The 19,794-nt window shown below is 38.2% G+C and overlaps 1 protein-coding gene across 1 annotated transcript; it reads right to left on the minus strand.

The window, feature by feature from the left end:
• Positions 1-16,249: 16,249 nt before the first annotated feature.
• LOC149190142 (hydrophobic protein RCI2A-like) lies at positions 16,250-17,114 on the minus strand. Its single transcript, XM_089412043.1, has 2 exons — positions 16,667-17,114; positions 16,250-16,543 (listed from the first exon to the last, which is right to left on the minus strand). Exons 1-2 carry the CDS (start codon positions 16,751-16,753, stop codon positions 16,454-16,456), a joined length of 177 nt encoding a protein of 58 aa, XP_089268169.1. The 5' UTR covers positions 16,754-17,114; the 3' UTR covers positions 16,250-16,453.
• Between the last annotated feature and the right edge of the window lie 2,680 nt (positions 17,115-19,794).

Here is a 19,794-nt window from a genome sequence, read left to right on the forward strand (position 1 = left end):
TCTACTCAAAAGAGTAGTCTACTGGTACCATGCATGTGCGTCTAGTCATCCAAGAGAAAGGTGAACCCTTGATCTCACTGGTGCCTCACCTGCTTGAGATGGAAGTTGACTGTGGTAACTCTTCTGTGTTGATGTGTAGTAGGTGGATCTTTGCTCCTCTCTATCTGTCTTGCGGGGGTTGTTTTCCTTGTGGCTAATTGGTTGCCATCTTGATGGTTGTTGTCTTGCAGGGTGATGTGGGTGATGATATTTTGAAGTTTTAACCCACGGTGTCTTTTTCTTTAATTCACCCCTCACTGGAGCCCGACTGTTATGTTGTGGTGCCTGCTGTGGTGTCTTATCTTCCAATATTACTTCAACCACTGAACCCTCATCTGATGTATCAGCACATGAAACCTTTCCTGCTTCAACCTCTGTTTGTGTTTGATTGTCGATCATCACTGGCTCATCATCTGATATGTCAGTCCCTAGAACATCTTCTACTTCAGCCTCCTTGGACTCTACCTGTTTATTGATGGAAATACCCTGTAATGTAATTTTCTTCTTTTTATACCAGAGCTTCAAGAATTTCTTCTGCACATTAATATTGATAGTACCCACCGATTCCATCCAAGGGTATCCCAAAACAACATCCATGTTATCCATATCTAAAGCATAAAAATCACCATGCAACACATACTTATCCATAGACAGCTTCAAATCTTTATAAACTTGCACCTCCTGTGTGTTTTTAATGTGTTTTGCTGGTACTTGTAATTTTCTTGCCAAGTTGACATTTATGAGATTTTGCTTGTAACTCGGATTTATAAACACAATGACTTTCTCCTTCTAAATCAATCCATGAACCTGCAATAAGGATATACCAGTAGGAAATAACCCCACATGTTTCCCCTTATCTTGTTTTCTAGCCTGAGACCATTTGTCCATAAGAAGTTTTTCCATTTCTTCATTCGAGAATTTGGACAAGCCAATGATGCCCAGTGAGTTCCACCATATGGCAGCCTCTTCTTTCAAACCAATTGGTACCATAAACTTCCATCCCTCCCCAAATATGTTCTTTAGATTTTGTATGAATTCTTCAATAGTAGGGCTATCATCTTTTCCAGTAAAATTTTCCATGAAAAGGTTTTGAGAAAAATTCACTTGCTTGGAAAAATTTTGAAAAGGCCACAATTCCGTCAATATTGCTCAGAATCCCTATTATGACCTATTTTTGGAAATGGAACAACCATTCTGCATCTTCCCATGTGATAGAAATCTTGATCCAGGCACTTGAATTTTAGATCTGCGCTGCAACTCTTCCATCGTCATCAAAATTTCTGAAAAAGAGCTGATTTTAAATCAGCAATATCTCCCTCATTCGGACTCCTATTCAACTGATTTTTTTTTGAAATTGAGTATTTTTTCACAAAGAATCCAGATCTGCAATTAGATTTTATAGACCTTTCACCAGGACATCCAGATCTGCGCCGCAAACTCGTTGCCTCGAAAAATTGTCTACAACCCCACTGATTTTTAAATCAGCGATATCTCCTTCATCCCGACTCCGATTCGACCAATTTTTTTTGAAATCGGCTATTTTTTCACATAGAATCTAGACCTGTAATTATATTTTGCATATCTTGCACCAAAACATATAGATCAGATCTGCAAACTAGCCACCCCCGAAATCCTGCCAAAAGAAAAAAACTCCACTTTTTGCCTAAGAAAGTGCTCTGATACCACTTGTTATAGATCTAACCCGAAAATATATGAGGATATAAATAAACCCAAGAATAACAAGATCTGAATATAGATAGGTATGATTCACTTTATTGATCAAAACCCTTAAGGTAGGGCAACACCATACATTCACTCCTTAAGGAAGGAGAACACTCCACAAGCCATATGCATGTTCATACAATAATCCTTGACCTCTCTCCATGTGGAGTCTCTAACGTCTATATAGGCTTCATACATATAATACCATGGGTCATTACCATGGTTCCCTCATACCATCAAACTAATACCATGGGCCCATTACATTATTACTAACTACTTGTGGTCCCTTACATGATATGGGTTAACCACCTTATTTATTACTATGGCCCATCCCATTATTACATTATTACCTTAGGTACCTCCCTTTGTACCCCATATTATCCCCCCTAGGTATATAACAGTTAACCCTCAGGAAAAAATATAAATAGAAGAGACCTCAAGATCATTTGGACACATCTTCTTTTGTCTTTTGTCTTGATTCGCACAGGTTCGACAAAAGGAGTTCATTCAAAGGTCCAAAGTCACAGGTGAAAGGTTCACTCTAGGTCAGGGTATTCTGGATCTCAATCGCTGGCATAGAACACGGCATTCTAGTCCCTAGACGTTGGCACGTAAGCCTGTGAGAGCAACTATAGACCCTTGGACATTGGCACAAAGTCTTATGGGAGTGTCTATGGCTTCAAAGGTAGATCGGAAGGTTCAGGTCCTTGGTTGCTCGCACAGGGTAGTCTTGAGAGCTACCAAGACATCTTAGTCACTCGCACAAGGTAGTCTTGAGAGCTACCAGGACATCTTAGTCGCTCGCACATCAACTGTAAGGGAGCAACTCTGTGGTAGGTGTATTGCGCCACAATTACACGCATAAAGAATTCCTGAGAGCGACTAAGCAGTTACAGTCTCCCTCACACAGTATCTGAAAGAGTCACTAGGGAGTTTATGTTGCACATGGACAGTTTTAATGAAAGCGACCAGAGTTCAGATCTAGAGTTTGACATCTTAGCTTCAGTTGACTTTAGTGATCTGATAGATCTACATTTCTCTCTACTATTATACAGATCTGTAGATCTATAGATCTGATTTGTTATTTCCACTGCAAACATATGTATTGGGCTCATTGACAGTGACAACAGTGTTCAACAGAGTTTGGCACATCAACAACAGTATACAACAGTTAACCTCAATTTGTGACAACACATTACATCGATCAGTATGAGGGTTCCAATTCCTAACATGATTAGATCTGTTTCATAGATATCATTATTGTTTTGCTGCATAGATAAAGTTATGGATCATTGTACTCTCTTTTTGCTACATCATTTGATGACGATCTAAGAAGAAGAAGAAGATTTGCAAGGGTTTTCCCCATAGTGGGTTTTTCCCTGGTCTTGGACCAATCCTGGTGTATGTATGTGTGCATGCTTTCTTCCACTATTCCTTTTATATTTGTTGCATTGATGATGATGGTGATGTTGTTTCTTTTTATGTAATTGCATATGTTGATGTATAATGGTGTAGATCTAAATAATGCAATGATGATATGGGGTGAACTTAATTTATTAATGATGAAACGCAACTATCAAAGCAAAGAACAATGTCGCCCTATGAAAAATTAGCAGGACTTGCTCAAAAAATTTATGGTGGCTATAAAAACTTATCTAGCCTGTGAAGGCATCCCAAAACATTGTCTCCAACTTATCATTTTCTCAAGGAGCCAAAAGATGGTTAATGGCTAAATCCACAACTTCACCCAACTAAATGAGGATTCTTCTCACTCCTTTGGTACTAGAACATCAAACTTCATACTTTTAACACTTGCAACAAAGAGGCTAGTATCTTATTTATCTCTAAAGGGACAAATTACTCTTAAGCAGAGAAGGACTTTAAATTCCTTTCATTCAAAACGAGGATACGGTGTCAACTATAAAATTAAAAAATTAGCTCGATAAAGGCTGGTCACATTACAACACACATAAAGAGCTTGGAAGCACATACCAACATATAAATTCCACTTCACAATCTTTCTTATTTATCATAGGAAATATAACTCAAAGAAAATACTTTTGCATGCAAAGGTCAAACATATGAGAAATAATAGCTTGTAACCAAAAACCATTCCTTACATCCTTCAAGTTATCTTTACAAACACACATAGTAAACAAGCATAGATAATATTCATGAAGTATTGAACAACAATTTCATTTCATTAACAAAGAAATAGATATACTTATCTATTTCTCTTAAGCTTGTTGGAAACTAAAGAAGGAAAATCCCTCTCCACCAACCATAAACACGACTACACTACAATTTTCTTGTCATTGGCCACCCCCGAGCTAGATCCAATGTCTTAACAGAAAGCTTCACTTAAGGCTCAACAAGATTTGAAATGAAGATGAAGGACATGAAATGAAGATAAAAGACATGAAGTACACTCTCCATCACCTACATAAATCAAGATTATGTTTTTCATTTGCTAAGTTAGGGCCTAATAACACAACAAAATATGGTTGTCATGGGCATGCACAACACGAAATGGAGCCTTTTGATTTAGCAGTTCTTCAATTGTTCTTTTTCCCAATGCCTTACATCCCAGAATTTGTTGACTTAAAAGGATTTCAATGTTCTTATGTTCAGAGTCACTAACTCAGTGCCCATGTGTGGTTCTATTTCATTCTCAAGGATTTTTTTGGGCACTTGCACACACTCTCTGGGCTTCTCTACTACTTTCTTGTCACTCTTTCTCTTCTCTTTCGTCTCTCTATCTTCTTTTCTCCTTCATCTCTCTATTTGCTTTGACTTTTGGTTTGTTTCGTCTCATTGTTTGTTCTCCTCCAACCATATGTTTCGGCTGCATGAGAAAATCAAGGGTCATGTCTTGCACTGTGTCATCAATGTTGGAAAGCCCCAGATGTTGCCCATACCTCATGGAGATAAGATAATTATATTTATGTCTGACTAATGACCACAAAGTAATTCAAAGGGACTATTGAGTGCACTGATGTATATACAAAGCGAGAGAACCAAACAGTCTCCTATAAAAGATACAATGCATGAAGTAAATCAACATCTGGCTCTAGCGAAGAAGATCCAGGACCTCATAGGTTTGAGGATCAAACCCATCTCTCCTAATGTCTGAGGCTAAATGAATAACGCTGAAGAAACTCAATAATGTCTGTTGCGCTGATGAAGAGCCGATGGCAAGTGCAAATTGTCCACTAAATCGTGTCCTGGGGGGGTTCACACGCTTCTGAATGCTGGAGGACCTAGTCTGTCTCCCAAGAATGGCTCTGACATGGAACTGCTGATGAGATCTCATGTAGCAAGGTGAGGTCCCACCGATCCTCACTGATCTGGAGTCTGGATACATACTGGTATCAATCGATCTCTTGGTGCCCCTGTCTGAAGGTAGTACCCTGAAAAATGTTGTGATCCTCTGTGTAGGATTTGGTCTGATGGGAGGCTGAAGAATATGCGCTCGGAACCTAAGAGCCTCCTACATATATAGGGCCAAACATGTTTGATCGGGGTACCTGAAAAATTCGGCGAGGGTCCGAGAATATCTGAACAACCAATGAAACCTTCCTCTAATCTCGTAGTAGACAGGGCATCCAAGGATGAAGTGCACCTCGGCCTCCACTTCCTGTAAATGACATACCTGGCAGAGTCTGTCTAATCTATCCACCTGGTGGTCTGTCTCTACCCGAAGTCTATGAGAACCTACTCTGAACTAGCCTAGAGGAATGCGAAGAGCATGCATCCAGTGGTGAAATGTATATTAGGGTCAAACAATGAGCCCATCTCTCAACTCCAAGAAGTGCTCAACATAGAAGGCCATCTTTGGGCACAACCCTCCTGGAGGATGACGTAGGTGACCTGGACGAACTGCCTGTAGATTTCCTCCCTAATGATCTTGTTTAGCTCCTATTTAGTAGGTAAAAGGTGACCGAGAGCATCTAAGGAATATCGGAAAGGAGGGAGATGATCCAACTGAATTCCCACTAACTCTAAGCGGTTTGAAACGCCTATAAACCAACATATGGCTCGAACTGAGGGGGTAGAATGGGAAATAGTCTCAGAAGAGCAATATGCCAAGGGTAACGGTCCCTACTCTTTATCGAGTCTGCTAAGCCCTGGACATGATGCAAGAATGAAACCAGTCTGAAGACCATCTCAAGCCGAAAGGGCTAAGCTCCAAACTCTGCCAGGATGATGTGTTGCGGCGCTGTCAGTTTGCACCTAATGATGCAGCAGAGAAGAAGAATATAGACTCTCTCAGCTGAAGACCAATTTGACTCAAGTAAATATAGTCCCAAAATCTCTGAGCCATATAGAATAGTGGGACGAATCAAGGTGTCCATGAGGCTCATCTTGGACGAGATGTCCTGGAAGTGATTTCAAAGCACTGTCTCTTGAGAAGGGCTAAGGATCCATATCCTTTGTTGATCCAAGGTTGAAGCGTTGGTCGCAAACTGAAGCAGGGACCAGAAAATTGCAACCCAAGTAATTATAAGCGCTGGTGATCTCAATCTCCTCCCCTCTGAATAGAAAGTGAAGTTCTGAGGTTTTCTTCACCCCATTGAAGATCATAACCTTGGTTTTACCTAGGTTGACCGTCAACTGTTGATGGTCACAAAACAGAGCTAAGGCTCCAACTACCTCTGTAATTCTTCTCAGGATGGGGAGAGGAGGACCACGTCATCAGCAAAGAGTAGAATAGATATTAAAACTTGGTGAAGAAGGCAACCATCAGTGTCCTGGATATGCTCGTGTAGAAGTTCTTTCAACTCATCAATATAAATCCCAAACAGGGTAGGGGACAGTGGACAACCCTGTTTAACCCCAATAGTGCTTCGAATGAAATCAGACATCCCATGGGCTACATGAAGACGACCAAGAACGGACTCATATAGGCGCATAATAGCGGTCAATAGGGTTGCAGAAATGCCAATATCTCTGAGTCTCTGGAGCAAGGCCTCCCTTGGAACAGAGTCAAAAGCTTTCCGAAAATCTACGAAACAACAGTAGACTTTCGAAGAGCGGTGTCGTGCCTCCTCAATCACGGCGCGAAGGGTGAAAATGTGGTCAATGGTCTGATGATCCGGTCGAAAACCTGCCTGTCCCCTAGCTCTGAGTTGTCTCTGCTCAAGGTCACTGGAGAGCTTCCTATGTAGAACAGTAGCATACAACTTCGAGAACATGTGACCCACCATGATCGTTCTGTAGTTATTGGGATTTGAGCTGGAACTTGATTTGTGGATCAGATGGATGATGTGGTGTGCCCATGTCAGTGGAAAACCTTCACGAACTACATGGTTGAAGAGATCAGCCAAGTAGCTAACCAAAGCACGGAAACCGTGCTTAAAGAACTCTGCTTGGTAGCCTTCCTCATCAGCTGCTTTGCTGTTGTTCATCACCCAAATGGCCTCTCTAATATCTTTGTCTGAGAATAGATAACAGGAAGAGGGTGGGGAGGTAACATGAATTTGGGCCTGCCCAGGAATATCATAAAGGTTGGAAGTGTGAGAGAACATGGATGTAGGGTCGAGGTTAGGTGGAATAGGGGATCGTCAGGGAAGGATGGTATGCCAGAATTGTTTAGGGGAATGGACAAGGAGAGCAAAAAGTTTCCATCTTCTATGGGAGACAAAGAATCGTTTCTTGTGACGAAGAAGACGACGATAAGAGACTTTGAGTTCGGAGTAGGAGGGTTGAGAGTGAGTGAAAGCATATTGAAGTTCTCAATGTAGAGTCTTGCATTCATCATTGTACCATTTGTTCATGGGGAGAGGTCTAGTACAACTCTCATCCTTCTCATAATTTCTCAATTGAATAGTTCAACTACCAAATTAAGAAAATCAAAACATTAAGAAACTTTCAAATTCCCCCTCATAGCTATTCCCTCAAGCAAGCTTCTCTCGTTGATTACTCTATTCTTGAGAGTTAGCAATATATTAAATTAAAATAAACATTTACTTCGAAATGCAGTCTCTCAAAGTATCCATCCTGGGTCATCCTAACATTATCAATTTTAATCACCTGTTACAAAATTTGAAAATTATAAAGAGATGTTTACAATAACAACAGTGTAAGATGTAATCTGTGTTCAGCATTACTCGGTATTGTGGAGGGCTTTCTCTACATAAATTATTATGTATGTGGATAAATTATCATGTATGTGGATGCCTCCATGAGTTTCGGTACAATTCGCTTCATCTATGTTAATATGTCGAGGTTGTTGATTGCAGTTAAGTAATGCAAACCCATGGTAGAATTTCTCTTATGGCCTACTCAGAAATCAAAACTTTATGCTTTGTACTTATAGGTTGTTGCCGGCTAATCCCCGGCCTTGTATATGGTTTTATTGACAACAGTGAAAAAAACTCGTTTTCTTCACTGGATTCTATCCAGAACTCGTTTTCTTAGTATATTCAGAGTGTTGTAGGGTTTTTCTAAGGTTTTGGGTAACTTCATTAACCTCAAAACCCCTGGGGCAGAGAGGAACGATGCTTTTGAAACACTAAGCTCGGCACTTTAATTTCTGCTGATTTTTTCTATTTAAAGTTTTGCTAGAAAATAAGCCATTTTCAACAATTTTTATCTTAATTCCGCACTAATCCATTGAACGCTTGTTTTTTTTTTCAGGAGAGAAAAAGCATAATTGTATTTATATCAAGCCTATGAAAAACCGCGGCGATAGAGCAAAAAAGAAACAAGCGCCGTAATGAGACCATATCAATAGAAGATGATAAAGAAAACCAAGATCTAGACATAATAGCCCGCACCCTGCATTGACATGAGAAACTTATGCAATCCAAGATGCGCCGAGAGATTGAGATAAAGCCTGTTTAACCGAAACACGAGAACATAGAAACCAGCATCATATATAGCAAAATAGAAAAGACAAGGAGAACTATGAAACAGAAGAGAAGACCCAAGAGAAACCATCGATCTGCAAAAGAGAAAACTAGAAGTCAGGAGGGAAAAATTCCTGTATGGGAAAGGAATTTCCACCAGAGGAAACCTGAAGATGCCAAAACCCCGGAGCTGCTTGGAGACCCTTTTTTGATAAGGAGTCAGCCATTTGATTTTGTTCCCTGCAGATGTAATTTACTGTGCCACCTTTTAAGGAGTTCCAAAAAAAACTGATCCGATCTAGCCACCCCACGAGATGAGGCCTGGAGATGGAATTTTTCCCACCGACATAATCCACCAAGACTTTTGAGTCTCCAAAAATAGAAACATCTTGAAGATTTAAAAAGAGACAGAAACTCAAGAGACCTGCGAGAGCCATCGCCTCAGCCAACATATTTGTACCCCTCCCCCCATTCCAATGAATAGAGAAAAGACTGTCTTCGTTTGCTAAAATAAGAAAACCACAGCCACATAACCCATTCTGTTCAGCACCATCGAAAAACGCCCTAGGCAGAGTAGAAGATACTTGTGAGATATTTTTACCAACCTGCTCCTTCTGCTTGGGAGAGGAATGTGGAATTTCCTCATAGTGAGCATTAGTGATGAAGAAGATTTCCATAAAAGGGACCCTTTTGTCATTGAAGATATAGTTATTCCGCCACTTCCAAATGCACCAGAAAGTAATGATAAAAATTGATCTCCATGAAACATTTTGTTTGCTACACCATAGAAATGCTTCATTTATCGAAGCATGAGACATGTGCTGGATACCAAAACATTTCTCCAGGAGCAGCCATAATTGACGAGAGCCCTTGCAATTTAGAAATAAGTGTAAGTTATCTTCCTCTGCAGATCTGCAAATGGGGTAAATACCCGGACCCTGTCATCCACGCTTATTTAGATTCTCCCATGAAAGATTCTTATTATGGAAGGACAGCCATGCAAAAAAGATCATTTTGGATGGACACCCTGATTTCCAAAAAATACATGGGAAGGAGATATTGCATGAAGACTGTTTACCACTAATCAAATTCAGATATATGTCTTTTACCCTGATGGAGCCCATTCCATTTGAGTTTCTCCAAATAAGACAGTCGTGCTCGAACGAGCGGAATATGCCACAGTTCCTGAGCCTTGTCCTGATATGATCCCATATCAGAGCGATTTCAGCGAGCATTTGTAAACTTTCAGCATCACACCAGATAGGGATTGGGCCTTGCCATCTTGTGATCAGACCGTCCCAAAAGAAAATGCCTTTCCTGTGAAGAAAAATCAATAAGGATTCAGGAACACTGATCTCCTCTGTGCCACTCAGAAAATTATCTTTTCCTATAAGAATCTTTTTCCCAGATTGAAAGCGCCATATTAGATTCTTCAGGAACAGTCTTTCGATTTTACGGAGGCTTAACCAAATCGAAGATCCATGAGAGGATCCTATCCTTCCTTTTCTGAACCAAAAGGATATGTTCTTTCTGCCCAGATACTTTTCCTGAATTGTGTTGCTCCAAATCCCTTTCTCATATATCCCCCTCCACAAAGTCTTGCATAAAAGGGCCTTCCCGAAAGTCCTCAGGTCTAACAGACCCCAACCACCCATGCTTTTTGGCAAAGAAATATAAGATAGCTTCGAGAGGTGATATTTCCTTTTTCCCACCTGACCACCCTAGATAAAATTTGCGGTGAGCTTGTTCATTGATTGAATTATGCTCGCGGGGAGGAAAAACAGATGTGCCCAGTAAACTGCCAACTGATTTAGAACCGATTGCGCCAATACAACTCTCCCTACCAAAGAAAGGCTTCTATACTCCCAAGCTGATATCTTCTTGAAGTATCTCTTAGGTATCCACTGCCAATCCATCTTTGAGTATCTGTTTGCTTTTAACATAAAACCCAGGTACTTGATTCCATTACTGATGGAATGCGCCTCAATACCAAAAAGATTTCCATTACTAATGGAATGCGCCTCAATACCAAAAAGATCAGATAACCAGGCCAGCTCTTCCCGGTTTATATCACTGTGATAAATAACAGACTTCGAGCTATTTATCTGCAAACCAGATGCCTTTTGGAAATTTTGAAGAATTTCATAATAACACAGCCATGTTAATCTGCATAAAATGCCAAACAATATAACATCATCAACGAAGAGATTGTGAGAGACTGAAATGTTCCTGCATATTTTCATTGGGAGACACATGTTTTCTTCTACAGCCTTGTTGATATGAAGACTGAGGGAATTCATAGCCAAAATAAATAAAAGCGGGGACAGGGGGCAACCTTGGCGAAGGCCTCTAGACGCTAGGAAGAAAGCAGATGGAATCCCATTGACAATGACTGCATAATTTACCTTTTCTACGCATGCCATGACCCAGTTTATCATGTTAGCTCTTAATCCAACCTTTGCTAGCAAACATCTGATGAATGCCCAATCCATGCAGTCATAAGCTTTGCAGAGGTCGATTTTTAGAATGATTGCATCACATTTTTTAGCATGGATGGCAAAAAGACCTTCTTGAGTTGTTGCAACCGCGTCTAAAATGTTCCTCCCCTGTAAAAAGGCATGTTGATCCTTTGTTAAGAAAGTAGACAAAGTTCCTTTGATTCTTTCTACGATAATTTTTGATATGATTTTGTAAGAAATATTACACAGAGAGATCGGACGGAAATCCATGAAAGAGATTGCATTTCCTTTTTTTGGGATGAGTGCTATATTAGTGGATGATGTTTTCTAGTTCATGCTGCCTGACATCCTGGCCCCTTCCACCATTTTTAGCAGGTCAGTTTTGATGATATCAAAAAAGTGACAATAAAACTCTATTGACCACCCATTGGGCCAGAATGCATTTTCTTAGTAGATCTAGGCTGGTTCAGGATTTTTCTAAGGTTTTGGGTAATGGGGCAGAGAGGAACAATGTTTTTGAAACACTATGCTGGAAACTTTAATTTCTACTAAATTTTCTGTTTAAAATTTTGCCAGAAATTAACCCATTTTCCACATGCTCTCTGGTCTTCTTGGTTGCTCTCTCCTACCTCTTTCTCTTCTAAGTTCTCGTCTGTCTCTCTTTGCTCTATCTCTTGGTTTATTTCATCTGGTTGTCCGCTCTCCACCCAACTATATGCTTTAGCTACACTACAAAATCAAGGGTCTTATCTTGGACTTGGACCGCATGGTCAATTTTGGAAGCCTTTAGATGAGTACACTGCCCATACCTTTAGGGCGGTGTACTAGCACTCTCCCCACTCTTTTCATAATTACTGTTTATTGGATAGTTCCACCACCCAATCAGAAAAATCAAAACAATATTTATTTAAAAAAATAAGAAACTTCCTAAATCCATTACAACTTTTCTATGGAGCGATGTATTACCACTCTCCGCACTCTTCTTATAATTACTGGTAATTTGATAATTCAATCACCAAATCAGAAAAATCAAAACAACATTTATTTGAAAAAGATAAAAAACTTCCCAAATCCCATTACAACTTTTCCATGGAGCGAGCAAACTTGTGTAGCCATCGATATCCATGTTGGGTGCAGAAGAGCTTTAACAATATATTAAATTAATATGAACATTTGCATGAAAATGAAACCTGTCAAATCCATGTTGGGTGCAGAAGAGCTTTAACAATATATTAAATTAATATGAACATTTACATGAAAATGAAACCTGTCAAATCCATGTTAGGTGCAGAAGAGCTTTAACAATATATTAAATTAATATGAACATTTACATGAAAATGAAATCTGTCAAAATATATCATCCTAATATTATCAGATTTAATCAGGTATTACAAAATGTAGAGATTAAAGAGAGATATTTACAGTAGCAACCGTGTAAGATGTAATCTCTTTTCAGCATTTAATCAGAGATTATATTACTGGGTGTTGTGGAGAGCTTTCTCTACATAAATGATATGTATGTGGATGCCTCCCAGAGTTTCTGTACTAAGCGCTTATCTCTGTTAATATGTCGAGTTTGTTGATTGCAGTTAACTAATGCAAACCTATTGCAGAATTGTTCTCTGATTGCCTACTAAGAAATCTAAACTTTATGCTCTGTACTTTTGGGTTGTTGCTTGCTAATTCCCGGCCTTGTATATGGTTTTATCGACAACAGTGAAAAAAACTCATTTTCTTAACGGATTCAATCCAGAACTCATTTTCTTAGTAGATTCAGGCTGTTGGATTTTCTAAGGTTGTGTGGCTAACTTCATAAACCTCAAAACCCCTGGGGCAGAGAGGAACGATGCTTTTGAAAGACTATGCTGGGCCCTTTAATTTCTGCTGAATTTTCTGTTTAAAATTTTGCCAGAAAATAAGCCATTTTAATTTTTCAACAAAGTTTACCCTAATTCCGCACTAATCAGTTGAACGCTTGCTGTCTTCAAAGCAAAGGGAAATTACAATCTAGAACTCATTTTCATAGTAGATCCAGGCCAGTTCTGGATTTTTCTAAGGTTGTGTGGGTAACTTCATTAAACCTCAAAACCCCTGGAGCAGAGAGGAACGATACTTTTGAAACACTATGTTGGGCACTTTAATTTCTGCTGAATTTTCTGTTTAAAATTCTGCCAGAAAATAAGCCATTTTCCACAAATTTTATCTTAATTCCACACAAATCCAAATTTTATCCTAATTACTGCCTTCAAAGCAAAAGGATATTAAAATCTAGAACGCTGGCTGAGGATTTTTCTAAGTTTTTGGTTAACTTCATAAACCTCAAAATCCCTGGAGCAGAGAGGAACAATTGCTTTTGAAACACTAAGTTGGGCCCTTTACTTTCTGCTGAATTTTCTGTTTAAAATCTTGCCAGAAAATAAGCCATTTTGAAACTTTGAACGATGCTTTTGAAACTTTGATCTGGGAACCATGCTGGGCACTTAACTTTCTGCTGAGTTTTCCTCCAGATTTTGCCAGAAAATAGAACATTTTCACCGATTTTCAAATCGGGTTCAGATGGGTTATTCTGTTTCTCTTTTCAGTGTCAATTCAGATCGGCAACATTGCAATAGAGATCGCAGGAAAATGTGATCAAGTTGCTGTCTTATGACAAGTCAATACAACTTCGAGCCCTTGGAGAAAGTCACCAGAACTTCGTTTTATATGGAACAGCAAAAATATAATGAGAAGTTTCAGAGAGGAAATCTGATATTATTCAACTATTTTTTACAGTGTGAACCTCCGAAGAAACCACCACGCAGTTAAGGCTTGGCTCCAAATTTCCGAGTAAGTTTTCACTTTGTTTCTGGAGAATTTGAGCAATTTTCCTATTCTTTGGAGTCATAATCGTTTTCTGCAAATTTGATAGTTTTGAATAATTTTTTATATGCACCACCATCCAACATTTTTTGAGTTCAGATCAGTAATTTGAGTGTTTTATTCCAATATATATTTGAGTGTTTTTCCCTCGTCTCTAAGGCAAGATATAAATCCAGGGGTGATATTGGGCTCAAGATTCAACCAAGTTCTTAATCCGAGAGACCGATTGTACACTGCAACCTGCGACCACTTGCTGTACAATGTAACGTACAGAAAGTTCACCAATTGGAGAGTTCTTCAATGTCTTTGTGTGATGGTAAGTATGTGTGGAATGTATGCATTAAATTTGCTTGATATTCCACTGTATGTACATTCCCTTCTATGAACTTCCAATACATCTAATACGTCTGATATGAGATTCAGAAACTTGGTATGTTACCTGTTGAGTGCTAAACATGTTGCTTAACTTGTTACTTATCCAGGGTGATTCACAGCACTGCATAATTTTGGCAGACCTGAGACCAAAATTTTTTACCGACAAGACAATACATCATTGAATGTTCTTTTCATTGTCATTATCCATATTTCTACTGACATATAATCATGTTCTTTAATATGCAAGCATATAATGAACACTTATACATTGAAAGGGATTAATGTAGAATATTCCAATGATGATCATAAGAAATAGTCTATAACGCGACTTTTTGAAAGTTTTTGTGGCGGGTTTTTCCGGTCGAAATCCGGTAGGAATTTATTGGAATAGCAAGTTTGATAGCTAGTTTCTGCACAATGAAAGCGTCCCAGGGGTTTTCGAGGGTGCTGAATCCAAATATGCAGTTAAAAAACCATTTTAACTGCAACAAATCAAAATTTAACCTCAATTTCTTCCGCCGGATTCTCTAAAAAGTCGCATTATAGACAACTCCATGATCATAATATCAAAATACTATCGAATTTGGAGCAAATTCCCAAACTCGTTTTCTGTGTTTGAGGAGATTATCTGAAAACTTGTCAAATGGTTGCCATTGCAAAGTGTAGATCCTCTTAAAACTATTTGTGTGCGAACGGTTCGATGATTAATAAAATCGAGTTTCAATGCACAGATTAGGCATTAATATTATATATTTATTCCCTAAACCATGTGAACCTATCCGGGGAAGCTCTGTTCTCTTGCTAATCAAGTGGGAAGTGACTGCTCTGAAATGTTGCCCTCCGAGTAGCTTGTTGCTGAATCAATCGTGAGTGCTTTAACAGATCCAAGATATATAGCACGCTAGTGATACTTAAGGATGTGATCCGTAAGACTGCATAGTGTTGGCAGACCTGAGACCAAGATTTAGACACAAAACAACACATTATTTTCTGATCTTTTATTGTCAATATTATATTATAAGTTTTCTAATGACATTGCATAAATATTCATGTCCTTTTAATACAAGCTTATGTTAAACACTTCAACATTGAAAGGGTTGACTTGAAAAATCCTAATATCACATTGAGATATTTTAATGTCAAAATATCACAATCTCAAAATACCAGGGAATTCTGGAGCAAATGGTTTCTCTGAGGTCAATACAATCGAGTTTCAATGCACAAATGAGACCTATCTATTTCCTAAACCATGTGAACATATCAGGGGAAGCTCTGTACTCTAGCTACTCATGCAGCCCCCACTCGAGTGGGAAGTGACTGCTCTGAGTTGGTGCAAGGCCCTCCTTGCACTTAGCCCCCTAGAGCTACTTAGAATGTAGAGCTCGGAGGTTGAACCATACTCATCATTATTTCGTTTATGAATGTGGCTTTTAGAAAGAGTGAAGGTAGTAAATTATTAAATGGTGAAGTTTCATAATTAGGACTCAAATCCACTGGAACATGGACAGCACTAAAGAATTGATAGTTTTTTACTGTAAGTGAGGAAACAAAAAGATCAACTGCTGCTTTTTCACTGTAAATGGGGAAAGAAACAGAACAAATACTCAATATGGATCTAACAAATGGCTTCCACAACTTAAGGATGCATTTTTCAGTTGAAGGATCCCTTATTCATGGCTTAGGAAGACCATAGCAAGACCCTTCTTACCTAAATCATCATTTGGTTGGTTTTTTGGTTAAAATCATCTTTTGGTTCCTTTAAATGAAAACAGAAATTATTTCGTAATCTACACAATACTAGATTTCAAAACATTGAAAGATTTGTTTCCATGTATTTATAATTACATTAGAAAAACCATGTGAAGCTATATATTGATTACTAAGCCTCTAGCATCAATCTCAATTGCATATTGTATACTTGCAAGTATATAATATCTCATAAAATAATAATAAATGATCCTGGTATTAATCTGAAAATATCATTTACAGAAATGAAGAAAACAAACATACTGCTCAATGCAGTGGGCTCTCTGCTTGAAACAGCAGCAGCAGATGCATAAACAAACAAGTGAATAAAATATTTCAATTCTGTTTACATCAGAACAAGATTTACATGGCACCAGGCTCCAAAAAATAGAGTATCCACTCTCAATCTGTCTTGGTGAGTGCATAGATGGCATATATTATTCCTGGTAAGTACCCAAGTATCGTCAGCAGCAGACATATCCAGAATTCAGCCTGTCACAATACAACAACAAACCCATCAGTTATGATCTAAAATGATGAAAATAATCTTTATGCAGGAACCAAAAACTTTAAAAGTAGATTAAAGGCTTTTGCCGTGGGATGAAGTTCTCTCACATGGCACTCGTATTTGAGAAAAACTCCCAGAGGAGGCAGAAGTATGGCCAACAAAATGTCTATGAAAGTTGCAGTGCCCTCCCTCATGATGATGAAATAAACTTAAACTCAGAAACTTATTAGTCAAAATACACCCAAACAAATCACAGATCGACTCCCACTCTAAAGAAGTTTCTATTGAAATTTCCCGATAGTGAGGATACCTTCACAGACGACTCCATTTTAAAGGCATTTGACAGCACTATCTCTCGAGTTCTGAAACCCCACCCTGAGTGCGCACATGCTGTTTCCTTACCGTTAAATTTTGGTTATGTTGCAATCCAGCTGTATCTGGGTTGTCAACAATTAAAAATTCAGAACATTGATGGCAGAATGTGCAACATTAATGATGTATTGCTTTACAAATAATTTAGTTGCCGACATTAACAATTACAGAGTAAAGGTTGGCACCAGAAAGTCCAAAAATATCACACTAAAAATAACTCCCGAAAAAATAAAATCAAAACTCCCTCGGCAATTTGTTTTTAACGGTTAATTTTTAATTTTTGGACGTTAGGTGACAGGTCAGCTATCGATTCTCCCAATATCTCAAACTCGTGAGTCATCGTTGGAGTGGCGGGGCCAATGACAGTTTGCAGGGAGTACATTGGCAATTCCTTTTACCTTCCGGAAAGGAAGTCCAATATTTTTTGTTTAGATTTTTCGTTTTTTTCCCACGTTAAAAGTTAGATTTTTCCTATGTGAGCACTCAGTTCCGCTGGATAGAAGAATGATATGTCGGATGTTTTGTGATTTTATCTTTTATAAGTGATTTTTATTTTCAATTTTTATTTTATTCTTTAAGTGAAAGGTTTTTGGTTAACTTCATAAGCCTCAAAACGCCTGGAGCAGAGGAACGATTGCTTTTGAAACATTACGCTGGGCCTTCTAATTTCTGCTGAATTTTTTGTTTAAAATTTTGCCCGAAAATAAGCCATTTTGAAACTTTGAACGATGCTTTTGAAACTTTGATCTGTGGAACCATGATTGGCACTTAAATTTCTGCCGAATTTTCCTCCAGATTTTGCCAGAAAATAGAATATTTTCACCGATTTTCAAATCGGGTTCTGATGGGGTATTTTGTTTCTCTTTTCAGTGTAAATTCAGATCGGCAATGTTGTAACATGTATTTTGTCGTTGGTTTTATTCATGGTTTCATTCAAAATCACTTAAAAAATATTTTGAAAAAAATAAGGTAAGTCTATTGGAAATCAAAAATAGGAAAATATTGGGTTTTACAAAGGAACAAGTGTTAAAACATTAACACTGGATCTGAATCCGATAATATATATGCCATATTTTATAATGACAGCAGGTCCGAAACAACGTAAAGCACTTATGTTACATGTATACGACTCCGCCGATTGCGATATGGGTGGACCAGACCCGAAATAATATATACAGCGTGTTTAAAAGTTCGGTGGGTCCGCTGTATTGAAAGCCCTTTATATGCATGCATTTGGGTTCTGCCGATCGCAATTTGCGATGACGAACCCAAAAAAATAATGTATTATTGTTTTATAATTGCGGCGGATCCATAAGACAACATATTATATATATATATATATATATATATATATATATATATATATATGAAAGCGTTGATTGAGATGAGCGATTGGGTTCCGGACCCAATAGTTTATACGTTATATTTTATATGATTCAGCGCGTCCGTCTTATCACGGGTTCCAAAGGCTTTTATTGATATTCATATATATTTTGGTTTACGCTATTTTATATGAATTTTTGTTATAAAAAATTATAATAAAAGGCCGGACTTAAAGCATATATGTATTATATTTTAAAGCCCCGACGAGTCCGCAAGGCGTGCAAAGAGGCAGTTTTTAAAGTCATAAGGCAAGTTTTCAGGGGGAGCAAAAGCAGAAGATGGTTTTTATTGGAATCAACCCGATTCCACTCAGCATTCAACACGTAGTAGTGAGCTGGAAAGAGGAAACTGCCCATTTCGGGCAGGTATTCTTCGGGCTTATGTCCCACCCGAAACCTTTACAGATCGTCTGATCTAAAAAGCGTAGATCAACGGTGGGAATGAATCGGCGGGAAAGGGCACCTTGGGAATTGTGCTGAGCCTATATTGGAAGCGGAAAAGCATGTTTTTATTATATATTTTCTTTATAAAAGATATATGCACAATTCCAAATATTTTCATAGTTATTGCGGTCACGTGCATAAGTCAAGTTTTACAGGGATTGTCAGGCCGATTGTGATTTGTGATGGAAATCAACGGAGCATTGAGTGGGCGGACTTGATAGGTTATAAAGCAGGATTTACTCTTTTGAGTTCCGGATTAATCAGGAGTTCGTGTTAATTTTTTTGTGTAAAGTAGAAAAACAGAGTTAGAGCCGACGCTGAAGAAGAAAGACAATTCGATATGTTTCTTGGCATTTTGGCCATTCAGAATGCCCATGTAAGCCAGGATTACACAAACTAAATGTATTTTATTACGACTAAATGAATTAAGAATCATTAGGGCATTTACCGAGAAATTTAGTAGCGGATCTACAGAACAAGCAGCAGTTACCATTCCCTTCTAAACCCAATTATGTTTTGTTATTTCATGTTCTTTGAGGTGACTTTTACCCTTTGTAAATTATCTAATAGTTTTTAGTTCATATAGTTAGGAAAGCAGTTAGATTATTTGGGCAGTTTCAGAATTTGTTCCACAATGTATAAAAAGAGGAAATTTTACTAAGAAAATGTTCGAACTTTGGAGAACCCGGAAACTAGGCCACTGTATTCCTGATATCATCGTTGATTAATGAAAGAATCAGAAGTTTCCATGAGTTGTTGCATATAATTTCGTAAGTTTCTCTATCATGTGTCATGCTATGTTTTCTTCTTTTCAAGTATAATAATCAAGCAGCAGGTCTTTATTTACTTATGTAGATAAGGTTAAAATTCCTTAAAGAGCGCTCCTATACTTGATCCTCATTTCCCTTCTAAATTATAGATAATAATTTTTGTGAAAGATCAGCATATTATCTATGATTCAGTTCTCATTATCATAATTCCTCTAATTTACAGATAGTAGTTTCTGTGAAAGATCGGCGTATTATCTTTAGATTTCC

The sequence above is a fragment of the Pinus tabuliformis genome, chromosome 3_1 (genome assembly GCF_031772625.1).
Source record: "Pinus tabuliformis cultivar Carrire ecotype Pingquan chromosome 3_1, CPIR1, whole genome shotgun sequence".
NCBI lineage: Eukaryota > Viridiplantae > Streptophyta > Pinopsida > Pinales > Pinaceae > Pinus > Pinus tabuliformis.

What these genes read in the sequence shown, in the direction of transcription:
- LOC149190142 (XM_089412043.1), bottom strand. Translation starts at nt 16,753, where the DNA reads ATGAGGGAGGGCACTGCAACTTTCATAGACATTTTGTTGGCCATACTT. An exon ending in TTCTCAAATACGAGTGCCAT is followed by an intron (nt 16,544 to 16,666) that starts GTGAGAGAACTT and finishes GTATTGTGACAG; the next exon opens with GCTGAATTCTGGATATGTCT.